This window comes from Malus domestica, chromosome 10 (genome assembly GCF_042453785.1).
Source record: "Malus domestica chromosome 10, GDT2T_hap1".
Classification (NCBI taxonomy): Eukaryota; Viridiplantae; Streptophyta; class Magnoliopsida; order Rosales; family Rosaceae; genus Malus; species Malus domestica.
Window position 1 is genome coordinate 26,545,540 of NC_091670.1, and position 17,794 is coordinate 26,563,333.

A 17,794-nucleotide genomic window follows, 5' to 3' on the forward strand; every position below is an offset into this window, starting at 1 on the left:
AATTTTGTTTCATTTTTACTCCGATTCCAGAACATTTAAGTAAACAGCTTTAACAGGAATCCGATTCTAACTCCTCGTCAATCTAATTCCTCCTCAATTCAATTCCTCCTCAATCTAATTCCTCTATTTTGATTACGGTTACGTAAACGCGCCATTAATGCACAAAATTATGGAATTAATATTATTATTTTTCAATCACCACATATAACAATTTGAAAGTTAATACGTTAATTAAATGGATATAACAAGTAGAAAAGAAAAAAAAACAAGTAACTGATCCAAAAATTCTATCCAAGTATTAACAGGGGTAGTTTAGGCATTCAAAAAATACACAATTTGAAAAGGAGAGCTACTAGACCCACCCCACAATCCTATTTCTTCACCCCACCTTATATTATCACCCCTCAAAAAAGTTAAAAAAATAAAAAAAAAAAAACTCTTTCTCCACCTACCAATATTCCTAAAATAACCATCATATATTCTACTATTTTCCATAAATTGAAAGAAATAAACTGCAAAAATCACTCAACCCACAATCCTATTTCTTCACCCCACCTTATATAAACAATACAATTTCTTCAAGTTCACAGAGGAGGGAGAGGGAGAGAGAGAGAGAGAGAGAGAGAGAGAGAGAGATGGTGTGGATAATTCCCATGGCATCTTCAATCAGACCCTCGCTATCCATGCTGAGGTTCGCCAGAGCTTCTCACCTAGGCTTTTCCTTCGCTTCCTTCACTCTTTCACTGCGACTCGCTTGCTTCCAACTCGGCTAGGGGTGGGTTCAAATAACCGAAAACCGAAAAAAACCGAAAACCAAACCGAACCGAGGCCGAAAAAAATCGAACCGAAAAAAAACCGAACCGAAACTGCCAAACCGAACCGAACCGAATCTGGTTGGTTCGGTTTCGGTTTTTAAGGTTCGGAAACCGAACCAAACCGAACCGAACCGAACATATATATATATTTAATTTTTTTTCAATATTATAAATATTTTAGTGATACAATCATAACAAGACATAACCTGTTACCAAGTTGGTTTGCTTGAAACTTTTCAAGCCCCTGCGCATGGGTTCGAATCCTCATGCCTCCAGGGTTTCAGAAAATTTTTTAAGTTTTTTTTAGCAATCAACAAACCTTTTAAACTTAAAATTAAATTTACTTAAAACCTGTGAGGAATCGAACCCCTTCCGTCCAGGGGGGATAATTCCTTCAAGCCAACTTGACTGTAGGCTTGTTGTTGCTATATCTGTACCAGTATATGATTTATAGGTATTCTAATCGCTAATGCTTTATAAAATTTGTTAAGTTTACAAACCCTAGCAGCCGTCACTCAAACACTCTCGCTCCTTCCTCAGTCTCTCTCTTCCTCATCCGCTGCTCTCTCTCCCTCATTCCTCAGTCTCTCTCTCCCTCCTTCCTCTCTTCCTCTCTTCAACTCTCCTTCCTCTCTTCCTCTTTCCAACGTGCCAAGTCCTCGTCGTCTCAGGTCTTATCTGCAATGCTTCCTTTCGTCGTTGCTGCTACCGCCATTGCTGCTCTGGCTCAGCCGTCAACGTTCACTTGGTCAGTTCTGGTTTTCTTGAATTTTATTGGGTTTTGAATGGTCGCATGTCGAGTTCTTGTGGAATTAGCAACTGGGATTCTGTTTTTTTTTTTTTTTAGTTTATAGCAAGTCCAGTCCAAGTTAGCTTATTTTATATATGGATACTTTGTTTTTGCTGGGATAATCAAGGATTAAATTTATAAATTAATACTATTTGTGGATACCCTTTCGTATAGATTAATCTAAAGTCATTATCTTTAATCCTGGCTCATTTTAGTCAACTCTTAATTTCAGAGATTTTGGTTTAGGAAAATTTTAAAGCTCATGAGCTGGGACTGCTTGCATGTGTTTGCTTATAGGCACATGAGAGTCTAATTTTTTGTTAATTTAGTTTAGCAATGTATTAACTTAAAATTAATACAGGGTATCCAAGGATTTATATGCCCCTGCTCTTGGTGGGATCATGCTGTCAATTGGAATCAAACTTTCGATTGATGATTTTGCTCTTGCATTCAAAAGGTAATATCTTTGTTCAGTGTTGTGTATATATTCTTCTTACTGTCATTTATTTATCCTAATCTGTCAGTGAGGTTTTGAGTGTGCTTCCAATACTCTTTACTTCTCATCTGTTGCAGACCTTTACCACTCTCTGTTGGGTTTATCGCGCAGTATGTGCTGAAACCGCTACTTGGGGTACTAATTGCAAACGCATCTGGCGTGCCGAGTATGTTCTACGCTGGCTTTGTTCTCACCGCTTGTGTCTCATGAATATTGAAAAACCGTCCTAGAGAGATGGAAACATGTCATATTTTCTATTTCTATCTTATGTTGTGGTTGTTTTGCATTTTTTGGAGGAAAAAAAAAAAAAAAAAAACCGAAAAAAAATCGAACCCGAACCGAAAAAACCGAACCGAAAAAAACCGAAAAAAATATGGGCCGAACCGAAATTTCGGTTTGGTTTCGGTTTTGGCAAAAAACCGAACCGAAAAGAACCGAACCCAGCCCTAAACTCGGCTTCAATGGTGGTTTACACCATGATGGTCCGATAACGCATGCAATGGTATAGCTAGGATCCTTTAGTCCCAGAGATTAAGGTTTCATGGTTTTGGGGTTTGATTTGTTTAATTTTCGAAGAGGAAAGTGGGTGAGAGCTCTCGGAGCTCTAGAGAGAGTGTTAGTGTCGAGAGCTTAGAGAGAGAGAGAGGAACTTCAAAAAAATGGAGAAAAGTGAGAAAGATGAGTGGAAAGAGAGGGAGTGACGTGAGGGAGTGGAGAGTGCACGGGAAATTCCAAGCAAGTTGCAAAAAATATTATTATTTTATTTACCTATTGCCAGGGCTATTTAAGTGTAAGAGTGGAGATGTAAAAGACAATTACTGTTCATTAAGGGCAATTATTGTTCACTAGGTGAATTAAATAGTGGATAGCCATAGGGGGCCTTTCCCACGGTGGAACTGCTCTAAGGGTCTTATCCCTCATTCGGATGTGAAATCAGACTTGTGCGCAATCAAAGTTACACAATCATCTTGTCGTCGCACAACACCAAATCCCTTGTGGTGACAAATAACGAATATCAATGGCAAGAAATAATGGTGATAACAAATAACGGATTATATGGTTGTACGAGTAGATGAAACACACACTTCTTCCTCACCCTTCCCACCACCTCCCCTTCATCATTTTTTTGGTATACCTTTTTTTTCTAAGGCATAGAAAGATGAAAACTAAAAGGGAATTGTTATTGACACTCAAAAATTTTATTTTGCACTCCAAATATTTTATAATTAGAAAGAAACATACACTTGTGAGAAATGTAAATGAGATTTTTAAAGTGTTATTAACAATTACCAACTAAAAACTTTTTCTTTTGGGTCAAATGAAATTACTTCCATTAAAAAACTAGTATAAGAAAGAGAGAACAAAAGGCCTCCCATAAACAGCAATAGATAAAGTAAAAGGCCCAAGCAAAACGAGAGAAGCAACCCAAGATATAACGGGACGCCCACACAAACTTAGGAGCACAGACAGAAAAAAAAAACAACAAAAAAACCTATTCTGAAGCAGTGTAAACCAAACCGCCACCGCCTCCACATCCTCAAAGGATGCCAAACTTTGAACTAAGAAAGTAGACACTAGGTCCAAATCCCCCCTTACAAACCCATGCAAATATATGCAAACAAAGTATCATACAGATAGAAAGTGAGGCTACATAATGTGGTGGAGGCCATAAAATACTTAGCCTCGATAGGGATCTGACATGTCGATTAAAGGAAGGGAAGTGAGGGAGAGAAATGGATATGATATCCAATTTCTGATCGAAGCCTGTAAATTTGAGCACATGATGGGGTGGGGATGGAATATCATGGCTAAAGACTAGGGAGGAAGAAAAGTAACAGAGAGAAAGCAGTAAAATAGATGAAAAACACTGGATAAGGGCTATGAAACCCAAATCTGAGACAAGCTCAGGGTAATTGAGACTAAGCTCAAGAAAGACTGGAAAGGGGAAAGGAAGAGGGCGTGAGAAGCTATAAAGGGGAAGGGGCAGAAGAGATGGGAGGGGATGAAAAGATGGAAAAATGGTAGAAGAGATTGGGGGAAAGGAGGAGGAAAAGTAAAAAGAGGTAGTGGCTTGTGAGAATGAGGGAAGGAGAAGAAAATAAGGGTGGGTTGCCACTGGCACCCAAGCCAAAGGCTAGGGCCGATGGCAAAAGAGATTCCTGAATTAGTGTTTCAGCAAATAGTGAGTTTTTTTTTTTTTTAGAGAAAGAACCTAGAGAGAGATCTCTGGATACTAAAATTTACGTTGAAAAAATTTCCCAACTGAAAACTAAATTTTATAAATGAATATCATAGATATAAGTACTTGGTGTATCTTCTGCAAATTTATGGTCATTAGTTGATAAAAACTTCATATAAGTCCAAATAAGTCCCTATGTGGTGCTTGCCTTGATGGAGACTGAGTTTGCTACTTGGAGAGATGTGTATGGCTTCACCAACCAACGTCTTACGCCCCCCACATGGGAGTAAGGAATAGTTTGTCTCATCTCCAAAATTGTCTCTTTCATTGTATAAGCACTCTTCTTCTTTTATTCTAACTCTCTGTTATGTTTTTAACATAATATTTTATAGTATAAATATGATAATTAACATAAAATTGTGAGATATTAGAGAACCCAATATCACTTTGAGAAAATCTCCATAATATTTGTCTTATTGGATTTGACTAAGCACCTAGATGAAATAAATTTATTTTTATGGAACGTTGTATTGTTACACATGATTCACATGGCACCACTCCTCACTTTGGGAATTGGATCCTCTCCTGAGCCCAAGGAGAAGATCCTCCTGACCAACACACGTGAGCCGCTGAATTTTTATCTAATGGCTAAAAATAGGACAGTCCCTTTAAAGTTATAATAATTATAGCCGTTGGATAAAAATTTAACGGCCCACGTGTGTCAATCAAGAGGATCCTCTCTTTGGGCTCAGGATAGGATCCAAATTCCACGCTTTGTAATTGCATTTCAAGCCAACTGTGCCACCTATCATCCCCATCACATCAAGAAATTTTTCATTGCGATGGAAATAAGTGGTACATCACGTGTTTTATGTAGGCGGTGAGAAATTTTTTTTAAGTTATTAATTTTTTAACACATATATCTCATTATTTATATAGTGACACGTGATATGTCATCTTGTATGTCGATCACACTGAAAATATTTCTCTATCACATCGAATATCCTTTCCGGATAAGATTCCAACCAAAAGTAATCGCCCCCTCAAACCTCCACTACTTAGGGTGCATCCTCATCCCGCAACCGTTGGATTTGATGTCAACATTGAAAACAACCAGTCTAGATTTGTTTGGAGTTACCAAGTTTGATGCACATCTAAGAACATTTCCAATAGAAATATAAAAAATAAAAATCAAGTGTATCTCAATGTGGGAGTTTCTCTTCTTTCAACCTATATAATTTTTTAAGGACCTCTTTTAAAAAAGAAATTAATTAAAACAAATTTTCACAATTTATAATTTGTGTATTAATAAGATCTGCACAATAAAATAATAAAAAAAATTGACCACATCTTTTTTCATAGGACAAATTCACGTAAGAGTGTCATATCAATTAGCATTGATTTCTACGTTTAAATTTAATTTTGTGGCATAGAATTTGACATTCCTTTTGAAAATGATTTAAGGTGCGCCATCATGGACGCTTGTACATTTGCCGCGTTTTCCAGCACAACACACAACAAAAATTAATCTCATTATATACTTATAATTGAATTTATTAACCCGATTAATTAAGTACGGACATAGAGACGGCGGTTGATGGTAGAGCCGGAAACGGCGTCGTCAAACCCAACCCAGCGGCATTTGGCTGCAGATACAGGAGCAAAAATGGCCGAGTCTCTTGAGAAGGCTTTCTCCTTCATCGGATTCACGGTTCGTTTGTAAGGACCGAACCACTTGTTCTGCATATAACGATTCTTCCGCCACGGAGGCACGGAGAGATCCGTACTCCTCAGCGATCTCTTCGCCGCGTCGCTCGTGACCCGCACGATCCGCTTCAGATCCTCCGAGCTGCCTACGAAATCTCTCGGCAGATGCTGCAGCAGCCGCGAGTACTGGCTCGACGGCCGAGCTATTTCAAACTCGGCAGCGAAGTCGAGGTCCATGAAGTACCTGCTCTGCCACGTGGAGGAGCCGGATGGGACGGGTACGACGTCTATGAACTCGTAGCTCCCGGCGGTGATGTTGCCGGAGGAGGTCCATTTCGTCTTGCAGATCGCGGCATTGTGTCCCAGTCCTCTCAGAAACGACATCACGCTCCGCCGCAGAGTGGACTCGCTGCTTCCGCCGCCGTTGGACCTCAAACACGCGAAAGCCTCTGCCGCCTGGGAGACGTGAGAGCGGAGCAGCTTCAGGTACGAATCCGCATTTCCGGAAACGGCAACGGATCTGAGGACGGAGTCGATCGCGTCCGTATTGGAGCCCGATTCGACTCGTTCCGAGTCGGACTCGTTGTCAGGAAACCCAGCCGCGGACGACTCGTCTTGGTGGAGGAAGTCGTGGACGAGGTCGGAGAGGCAGGGGGAGTCGTAGTCGCCGGAGTGCTCGCTTCCTTTGCTGGCGTCACTAAGTCCGGAGCTGTTTCCGCCTACGAGTCGATCTTTTACCCGGTCGTCTAGCGGGTAAGTCGAACTCGGAATCTCGAGTGGAGAAACGATCGAGAAGTTCTTGAAACTTTTGAATATGTGAGAGGAGTTTATACATAGGGGTGGAAAAAGTGGAAGGGTTTGGAGGGAATAAAAAAAGGGATATTCGGTTTTTGAAGTGGTCACTGTTAGAGAGGGAGGATATCCGAGTGGGATCGGGTGAACAGGTGGCGGCATATCCAGTGGCACCTGCGGTGGTTTATTCGAGTATGTGACGCGGAAGCTCATGACCGCTTGAGACTAGTGACTGCCCTGTGGCTGTGGATGCCGATGCTATTTGTAGAGTAGGGGTTTGTCGCCCACGAGACCGGCACGTGATTTAATGGGTCTTGGAATGTGGAATTTTGGCAGATGATAATCCAGTCGAGATGGATAAGTAATAGAAAGATGATGCTAGAATCATCTCACTCAACACCTAATATTTACGGAATTGGATCCTCTTCAAGACAAAGCGTCAGGATCCTTCTAACCGAACAACACAGGTCATTGGACAATGCAAAATAAATTGAGGAGTCAATTAAACAGCATCCAAAAGATGATGATGACGACTTTGTCGATCCTCTACCTACATCAAAAAAGAGGAAAATGGAAAAGTCAATAGTTAAGAAGTGACCAAAAGCCAAGAAAACTAAAGCGTCAAAAAAATTAGTGCTTCAACATGAAGATCCTAAAGAAGTTGAAACGGTAGTGGGATCTGAGCAAGTAGCCAATAAAGATGAAATTGTAGTGGCACCTAAACTTCTAAAAGCTGATGCTGATGATGATATGATTGATGTTCAACAACAACAAGATGATGATGATGGTGATGAAAAAACTATTTCAGATGTGCCGAAAAAAGGCAATGATTAAACAGATAATGAAAATTTTCAAATAACACTATCTGCGTGGATGATAAAAACACAAAACTAAGATAAGCTAAAAAGTCAAGACGATGACCCAGCAGACAAAATGGTAAATCCAAAAACAAACTAATTCTGTTTAAAATTTGTGTTTATATTTTATATAAAATCATGAGTTTGCCATAAAAAAATTAAAATGTCATCAACTGAATGATTCTGGTATAACTAATGTTGTATACTAATTCTAGTATAACGGATCCTACATATTAATTCTAGTATAACTGATGATGCATACTAAGTCTGGTATAACTGATGTTGGATACTAAGTCTGGTATAACTAATGTTGCATACTAATTTTTTATCACTGATGTTGGATACTAATTCTTGTAAAAGTAATAATGCATGCTAAAAACTTATACTAAGTCTAGTATAACTGATGATACATACTAAGTTTGGTATAACTGATTGTCATGCCCCGATCCAGACATACGTCCAGGATCGACACGTGGCGTCACCAAAAACCCGTATCTCAACATATCCTGCCTTCGGAATATGGCAAATCAAAACTCGGTTATCGAATCGCATAGTAATTTTTCGTATACTTTATGGATGCATGGATGCATCTAACCTCCTCGTTAGATTGCCTACGTACCCTCAACAGGGATCAAGTCATTCGTAGTTCATCCTTCGCTACAACTCGACATATATCACAGTCTGTTCAAGCCGAAAGGCTTAACATTCCTCAATCAAACATTTGGACTTGACAAGCATGAATTATTCGATTCAAGCTACATAACAACACACATGACAATCAAGGTTTCTATTTCATCCATCATATAAATCATTATGTTTCAACATAAAATCGCAATTTATAACATGTAATATATCAAAGAATCAACAAAGCACAATAGTATCCTCTAGTCACATTGATCACTGATTAATAACAATCATATTCAACATCATTCCACAATCACCTCAAGTAACCCATTCCATGAATCAAGGAGGCACGATATTAACATTTAATTATGTTAATCAGTCAACCAGATCACACATCAGTGCACAAAATTTAATAAAGGAATTCTACATAATTCCTATCTAGATTCCAAGTAATAACTTGATAATTCTAATTTATATTCACAAGGTCTATTATGGGTAATTCTCATTCACTCGAAACCAGGGTTCTAGTCTAGCTTATGGAAATGAGCAAGAATAGGGATTTTGGACCACTTAACGGAATCGAAACCAAGATACAATTCCGAACTACTCAACAGAATCTAAACTAAATTATGATCGCCTATCAAAATGTACCAAGTACAACTAATCATCATCACCTCCAAAATGTGTATGGTCCCCCATCGCGGATATACTAAGCAGAACCATAGGCATAATCTCTTTGTGCAGGCAATGATCACCCATCGCGGATATACCAAGCATGATCACCCCTGAATACATATGGTCCCCCATCGTGGATATACCAAGCATGATCACCCCTAACAGTCCCCCATCGCGGATATACCAAGCAGGACTGTATTTTGTAGCTCTAGGTAGTGATCACCCATCGCGGATATACCAAGCATGATCACTCCTAGAATGCGTATGGTCCCCCATCGCGGATATACCAAGCAGGACTATAAGCATAGTCTAATCGTGCAGACGACGATCACTCATCACAGATATACCAAGCATGATCACCCCTGAAGTACGTATGGTCCCCCATCGCTAATATACCAAGCAGGACTATCTAAGTACCACTACTACCTGGTGCAATCAATTCAGCACACTATCTACACATACCTCAACCCTTATGAGTTACAACGTAGTTACCTAAACCATCAACTTCTCATGGCCACCAACAAATATGTCACACCAACCTATAAGTTCTACATCATACTTCTAATAAGATTCTAGGAACACATTGTCATAAAAATAGTCATACACATCATTCATATTACTAAAAAGACAATTAAACACACATATATCACAACCATCATCAGTGCATAAGCCAAATCATGTTTAATAAACATAGGTCTATGGCTAAATATATAAAAATCACATTTCAATAGAAATCATATTTATAAAACCAATTCATATTCACAACGGATATTAATATAAGAAATTAAGGTAATAACCCTATCCCATATATTCAAGTCACTCTCTAACCAATGTGGGTTCACTAGACTTCACTTAGTCTCTGGTAATACCAATTCTAGTATCTAGAACGTTTCGAGACATGTTGATCAAAAGCCAACTCTCAGTCAACGATGAGGTCCACACCCTAGCAATTTAACCCGAAAGATCCGCCTATCAAATTTCTGATCCGTAACCTCCCAAAGTCCCCATTACACTTCTAGAACCACATACTAAAATCACATTGCGATCCGACGGTCGGATCTCCGCCAATTACTAGAATTAGGTGGCGGTCAACAATTTAGTTTACAAACTTAGAAATCCAATTCTGGAAGATCTGTATGTCGGATTCTGGATCCATCAGTTACTAACATCCTCAATTATTTCGTATTATAATGTATTAAAGTTTGTTGATGATCCAATGGTCGGATCGTTGATTCATATTTTGATCAAGTAATGTCTCATAGTGAAATTAGGTTCAAACAATCAAACCACATCATATGAATATTAAATGCAAAATCAAGACATCTAATTGAACTTAAAAAGACATCGTCGGCCCACTGGCCACGCACCGCCGCGAGTGGCGGTTTCCGGCAAACGAAATCCCAATTTTCCGACTAACTCCCAAAATTACCAAAATTCGCAGAAATGTAGATCTCAATGAGTAGAGAAAGTTTCTTACCTGTGATCAAGTCCAATTTGGCTGAGAAAAGCCCCAAATTCACTCAAACCCGTCGGAAACCCTAAGATAGGTGTTCTTCGATTCGACTTCCTCGATGTTCCAACGCCCCTACAACTGATTGGGTCATGTTCCTGGGTCCAAGGGGAGTTGATTAAGGGTGGTGGTGGGTGGTAAAACTCGCCGGAATAGTGGAATCGCTGTCAAATCTCCATGGGTCACCCGCACGGTTTTGGACTTAAATATCCTCAAATTTGGGTGGAGATGGAAGATGGGAAATCACTAAGTGTTTTGCAGATGTTGGATGGTGGTGATTCAACGAAAAAAATGGCGAAATTCGACAGAATTAAACCGAGTTGGTGGTGGTGCACGGGTCGACATAATGGAGGGGGAATTCCCTTTCTTCATTGGCTGATGCCTTTCCTTCCCCCATTCTGATTGGTCCCTCACTCTCTTATCTCATTGGTCACTTTCCCACAAGGTGAGAGTTTTAAAATAAATTTAAAATCTATAATTAAGTAACAACTTCAAATGTCTATAACTATACCGTTAAAATCCGGACTCGCAAACGGCTTTCGCCTATGCGTTCGTGGTTTCGAAATCTATTCAAAAATATAAATTGTGACCTCCAAAGCTCTACGGATTTTAAATAATTAATTTCCAAACTTCAAACTTCGTAATTAGTTTAATTAAAATCTATATTCAAACAAATTAAAATAAATTCTCGAGAAGTAATATAAAATCTCAATAATACAAATACGTAGATTATAACAATGAAATCCAGGAATGAGATTTCACACTGATGCTGCATACTAATTCTGGTATAAGTAATAATGCATGCTAAAAACTTGTATAAGTCTGGTATAACTGATGCTACATACTAATTCTGGTATAATTTATGTTGCATACTAATTCTTGTATAAGTAATAATGCATGTTAAAAACTTATACTAAGCCTAGTATAACTGATGTTGCATACTAGAATTTTAGCTTTGTGATTATAATCCATAACTGATGCTACATAATTATTCTACTGTAAAAACTGAAGCTTTGTCATTATAATCAATAACTGATGTTGCATACTAAATCTTTGTATAAGTAATAATCCATAACTTAAGCTTTGTCACTATAATCTATAACTGATGCTGCATACTAAATCTTTGTTATTTAATTCTTGGTTTTGAATACAATCAAGAGGAAGATGATGGAGAACAAAATGAAAATGAAGCTCACTTTGACTCACTAGTTGATAGTCAGATTATCTTTGGTATTCAAATTCCAAATGAGCAAGTCCAAGATAACCAAAATATTACACATAATTATGCCTATCAAAGTGTTGAAAATGAAGAAAGAAATGCGGACATCACAGACATGGATGCGATTGAAATTGATAGGGTCATTAATAATGTGGTTAATTTCCAAGCAGAAAAAGTAGTACAAAAAGAGGCTCTAGGTACATCAATTGAAGAATCAATTCCTTTAGTTCAAATCCAAGAATCAATTACTATAGTGCAAGAAGAGGCAGTGAAAATAGTGGGTCCAAGCACCTCAATCCCTCCACTGCCAGTTCAAGCTAAGGAACAAGAAGGAAATGCAACATTTGTTCCTCAATTGTCAGTTCTCCCCGAAGAGTCGACAATCAAGACAAGGAAGCAACAAATATTCTATGAATGGTTTCTTACTCCTCTTACGGGTGAAGAAAAATAGGAATGTGAAAATTCAGAGAGGAGTTAACACAAGAAGAGCTCTCTCAAAGCCAACAGACGCTTCAAAGTATAATGAGGGCGAAACTTTGGCTTCAGATCTTGAATAATGCTATCAACACATGTCACTTTAAGAATTCTGTTATTGCAAAAATAGTTGAAGAGAATGATGGTTTGCAAAACGATAATAAAGACTTGAAAAAAGAAAACAAGAAGTTGGACAAAGAGAAGAAAAATTTGGAAAAACAGAAAAATGAACTCAAGAAGAAGAGCACTGCATTCGAGCAACAAAAGAAAAAATGGGAAGAAGAAAAAAATGAGTTGCTGGAAAAGAACAAGGGATTGCTGAAGGAGAAGAATGACCTTGAATGACAGCAAGAAAAGTCCTGCAAGAAGCAGTGTGAACTTAATGCATTAAACAAGGAAAAAATGGAAAAAAAAATAAGAGAGAACTTTCAAATTCTAAAAGCTGAGAAGATTTCTCTTGAATAATTGGTGAAGAAGCAACTAGAAGAAATTTCTGAGCTAAACAAAACCTTGAATTTCATCAACGAGGTTGAACTAGAAAAAGAAGAGAAAACTGAGAAATCGGTTCATCAAGATTCTGCTACTAATTATGCAACTGAAAGCAAATCTATTAAAACTAGGGACAAAATTGAAATCGTCTCTAATCAAAAGGTAGATATCCAGTCAAAACAAATTCTGCAAACTCTAGAAGAAGTACCAACAGAATCTCAAACACCTGTTCAACCTCAAACTCGAACAATGCTCAAGCGCATCAAGCAAAAAGACAGAAAAAAAAAAAAGAGAGATATGCAATTCTATTATACTGCCCTGGAGAAAACAAGAAAATCAAATAAGTGGAAAGGTCATCCCGCATACTTTCACCTACCCACAATAGACAAAAAAAGTAGTCAACCTTTTCTGGGAAACAGCACCAGTGTAAGAAAAAATTACAACTAAATATATAATTTCTGTTATACTTCAAAATACAAATTTTGCATTAACATATTTCTATTAATATTGTATTTCAGGGACATATATGGGTCATGAACTACAAATGAGTTCAGCTACTATGACAATTTTTTTATGAAAGAAGATATTGATGGATTCCTTAGAGATGAGAGAGTTATAAATATTGTCATTGATGCACACAACTACATTCTCAAGGACCAAGAAAGTAGTTTGGATCATCAAAATTTCTACTTCTCGGTCAATCTCCTTGTAAGTTATAAATATTGAATTTAGACAAAATTTATTCAACGTAATTGAAACTGCATACTGATGTTTCGTACACATGGCCACACTGATGATTCATATTGATGTTGCATACTGATTGTCCATATACTAATTATGTTCTGGATAAACAAATGAGCTTCACCAATTATGAAAATGACAAAGCCAAAATGAAAAAAATTAAAGCACAGTTTGGAGGAATAATTAAACGAACAAATGAGAGTTGCGTGAAAAATCTTTATACCTCTTCTAAATCACGAACATAACACATTTCAATTTTTAGAACTCTAATAGAAAAAACCTCTAAGAAGATGAAACAAACATCCATAATGACAATGCATATAAAGTGGTAAGTCTAAATTCATTATCACTTATATTTTCAGTGATATCCTAGTACATTTTTCATACATATGCTTAATTTGTATACAGGTCAAAATGGTTAAAGAATGGTACAACAACAAAGACAGATTATTCCATTTGCCATTGAATGAAAGGGAAAGTTCAACAACTGACTACATTCGAAAGAGCCCTACAAATGCAATTTTTGAAAGGATGAAGATAAACAATGTCCTATTCAGCTTGGATCATAAGTATAATTGTGTATTTTAATTGTTTTAATTGAATTATTGTTCTTTGTTACATATTTAAGGTTAAACTAATTTTTACAATGAATAAGATAGTAAAATGAAGATGCACACTAAGTCTGGTATAACTGATGCAACATACTAATTCTGATATAACTGATACTGCACATTATTAAGTATGGTATAACTGATGTTGCATACTAATTATGGTATAATTGATGCTGCATACTAATTCTGGTATAACTGATGATTAGTGATAAAATGATTCTGCACCAATCATTAGATTCCATATAAAATAATAATTCTGCATACTGAATGAGTCTACTATAACCGATGTTGCATACTGAAGATATGTTCTTCCATAACTCAAGTTGTATACTTAGTTTGCTTTAACTGGTGTTGCAAGCTAATTCTATTCTTCCATAACTGATGCTGCATGCTAATTCTATTCTTCAATAACTGATGCTACATCAATCTGCTTTATCTAATGATGCATACTAATTATGCAAACTTATTTTTACAGAGATGATTGTGGTGTATTTGTGTTGTACTACATCCAAAATATATCAAAAGGCAGAAAGATAAAAAAGTGCTTAACCAAGCGTGAAGTCAACTATGTGCTCCGTGATATTGCATGTGAAATAATACATCATAGATTAAGCTGGAACACGAAGTTTGAGGAGCAAAAATAAGCAGTTGAAGTAAAAGACAAACAAAAATCATCTTGAACCAATAATAAAAATAAAAAAAGTTGGACTTCTAACATTTCAATTGTTATGAACTTTGATGTTTAAGTTATACCTCAATTTTGCATTAAAAAAATGACATATTTTTATATTTTTCGAATGTTAAATTTCTTTTTTAATCTATCCATTCTAAATGTTACATAGCTTTTTCAATATATTCATTCATTTTCTCCATAATATAAAATTTGCAAAATTGGGAACACTAAGCTTCCCCCCAATAACTCATTGTTATAAAAATATGTATATAAAACTTATGTTGCACAAGTATTACTTTGAAAATTATTATGTTTTCGAATGTTACATTTCTTTTTTAATCTATTAACTAGTTTCTAATCCATTGTCTAGAATTACATTGATTAAATAAAACTGATGTTACACAAGTTGTTTGTACCATACTTGACCAATCCCGAAACTATTGAGCACCGGTCAACGTTATACTGTCAAGGACCCATAAGAGTTTGCCTCCAACCAGGAGGCCAATCATAGCGCGACACGTGTCGACATCAGAAGTCAATCATAGCGCGACACGTGTCAACATCAGAAGCCAATCACAACACGACACGTGTCAATGTCAAAACAAAGCTAGAAACTCTCTTCTATAAAAGGAGATCATTCTCCCACAATATTTCCTAATGTCATTTGTACTAAATCATTCACTAGTACTCACTAAATGAGAGCTTGAACCTATGTACTTGTGTAAGCCCTTCACAATTAATGAGAACTCCTCTACTCTGTGGACGTAGCCAATCTGGGTGAACCACGTACATCTTGTGTTTGCTTTCCTATCTCTATCCATTTACATACTTATCCACACTAGTGACCGGAGCAATCTAACGAAGGTCACAAACTTAACACTTTCTGTTGTACCAAAGTCCCCACTGATTTTGTGCATCAACATTTGGCGTCGTCTGTGGGAACGACACTTATTCCCACTCTCTTCAGCTTTGTTAAGCTGGTTTCCACCATTCATACACTCTCTTTTGACTAGGCATCCCTCTCCAACATGGGGAGCGAAGGAAGCCACAGCACGCAGAATGACACCCCTCTTGCACTTGGTGCAAGGCAACGAAAAAATGAAGGAAAGAGGGTTGCTCTTCAAGCTAAAGTTGATGAGCTAGAAGCTCAGAACAACAAGATAGCAATGAAGAATGAGGTCCTCCAGGAGCAGTATGAGAAGCTCTTTGAGACGCTACATGAAACTAGGAGTACTCAAACGCGCGAGCTCATTACCCTTGTGGACATCAACCATCATCTGGATGTCCCCTAACACGGAGGGTCACCTTCATTCGACATGGGTATCCTTGATGAGGATCGAGCTAATCATCAAAACATTAATCAACATGAGACTTCTCTCAACCCAGCTGCTTCGACCCGAAGCAGGAGAAGTGAAGGAAGACACCTCCTTACAAAAGGAGTGGAATGATCGAAAGCTGTCTTTCGCGACTGTCGAGATTTCCTAAAGCAACATTGAGACAATCACATCCATGTAAGCTCGAAGATCAATGACCCAAGGGTCTCTTAAAGACTTGGTCCCCTCCCATGTCCCAGGCCAGCTACCAATTTAGGGAAGGGGCAACAAGTCCTAGAGAAACACGAAGGTATAGAGGACTCAGAGATGTTCCAACAAACATACCTTGGAAGTCAGTACGACGAGTCTAGGGAAAAATCACATACTCTTGATCAAACCTTTATACTTCCACGAGGAGATGGAGATTTACGAAAGAAAGCTCCAGTGGTACATGACTCCACTCAGGACTCTCTTGTCCTACAGCTTCTTAAGGAAGTAAACAAGTTGAAGGCCGAACGATAAGCTGAGATACTTAATTGGAACCAACCTAGGCATGGCCCTCTTACAAGGAGGATCCTCGACATCCCCCTCCAAGCAAAAACAAATCAGAAGCTTGGCTTGCAACTCTATACTGGAAAGGAGGACCCGATTGAACACCTTAACCTTTTTGAGTCCATCATGGCATACCGAATGCACACCGACGAAGAGCAATTTCTTCTCTTTCCCTCTACCCTCTCTGGTGGAGCTCTAAACTGGTATTGTCGTCTTCTACCTGAGACAGTAGACTCATTTGAGGAATTGAGGAAACTGTTTGTTTCTCAACACATTTTCCAGACCGATTGTTTGCACTTTGCGGATAACTTGTACACTATTCGTCAGAGGCCAGACGAGTCATTACGTATGTATGTTGGCCGCTTTAGCCATGAGTATTCCCGTTGTGCTGAGGCAGACAACAAGATTGCCCTCAAAGCCTTCACAGCAGGGCTACGTGACTGTTTCTTTAAGTGCATGATCAATGCCAACACTTGGAAGACTTACTCTGATGTGATGGCCCAAGTTTATAACCATGCCTCTGCCGAGGCAAGGGCATACCAAGGGAACCCCCCCCCCCCCACAGCCACCCATTATCAACAAGTAGGGAATGCAAGCCAAATCCAACCAAATGAAAAGACCTCGACTTTCCAAAGGGCAGCGGTGCCTCCTTCTGCCTTACTTAATACTTCGCCAAGTTAACAGACATATCAATCTTAGGGCAAAAGGAAAGATTTCCATCCTCACCAGTCTCATTTTAGTAAAAGAAGTAAGGGACATTATCGCGATAACCAAGGGTATCGCCACGATAATGCCCGCCCCCAGGCAGTCAACATAGTGAGCTAAGCACATGTCAAGACAGGTTTTACCCCGAGGTATGAGACATACACACCTTTGAACGCCACATGCGTGGCCATTTACCCCAGAAAAACACGGGCACGTTTTGCTGCTACCACGAGCATAACGGCCATGACGGCGAGAAATGTATCACCTTTCGTGATCATATTGAAGCTTTAACACGTGAAGGAAAAATTAATCAATTCCTGCTTCACCCTCCAAGGGGTAACCGTAACCAACGCCAGGTGAATGTGATATATTCCATAAGTGGTAGCACACCCATATCTAAATCTTCCAACAAGGCTATGAAAAATAGTGAACGAGCTTTAAGGTCTGGCCACCAAGTGTTTCACATGGAAGACATTAAGGGAGGCAAGTATCAAAAGCCTAACTGGGATCCAATATGTTTCTACCCTGAGGAAAAAAGAGGTATCATCTACCCTCAAAACGACCCACTAATC

The 17,794-nt window shown here is 38.3% G+C and overlaps 2 protein-coding genes across 2 annotated transcripts; one reads left to right on the plus strand and one right to left on the minus strand.

Moving 5' to 3' along the window:
• The first annotated feature begins 1,334 nt into the window (after positions 1–1,334).
• On the plus strand, positions 1,335–2,387 carry LOC139188849 (probable sodium/metabolite cotransporter BASS3, chloroplastic). The gene is made up of 3 exons (XM_070806817.1): positions 1,335–1,563; positions 1,967–2,062; positions 2,179–2,387. The coding sequence occupies exons 1-3, from the start codon at positions 1,499–1,501 to the stop codon at positions 2,309–2,311; spliced, it is 294 nt and encodes a 97-aa protein (XP_070662918.1). The 5' UTR covers positions 1,335–1,498; the 3' UTR covers positions 2,312–2,387.
• A 3,261-nt stretch (positions 2,388–5,648) lies between these two features.
• Positions 5,649–7,270, minus strand: LOC103447207 (uncharacterized). The gene has a single exon (XM_008386390.4). It carries the CDS (start codon positions 6,990–6,992, stop codon positions 5,850–5,852), a length of 1,143 nt encoding a protein of 380 aa, XP_008384612.3. The 5' UTR covers positions 6,993–7,270; the 3' UTR covers positions 5,649–5,849.
• Positions 7,271–17,794: the final 10,524 nt, after the last annotated feature.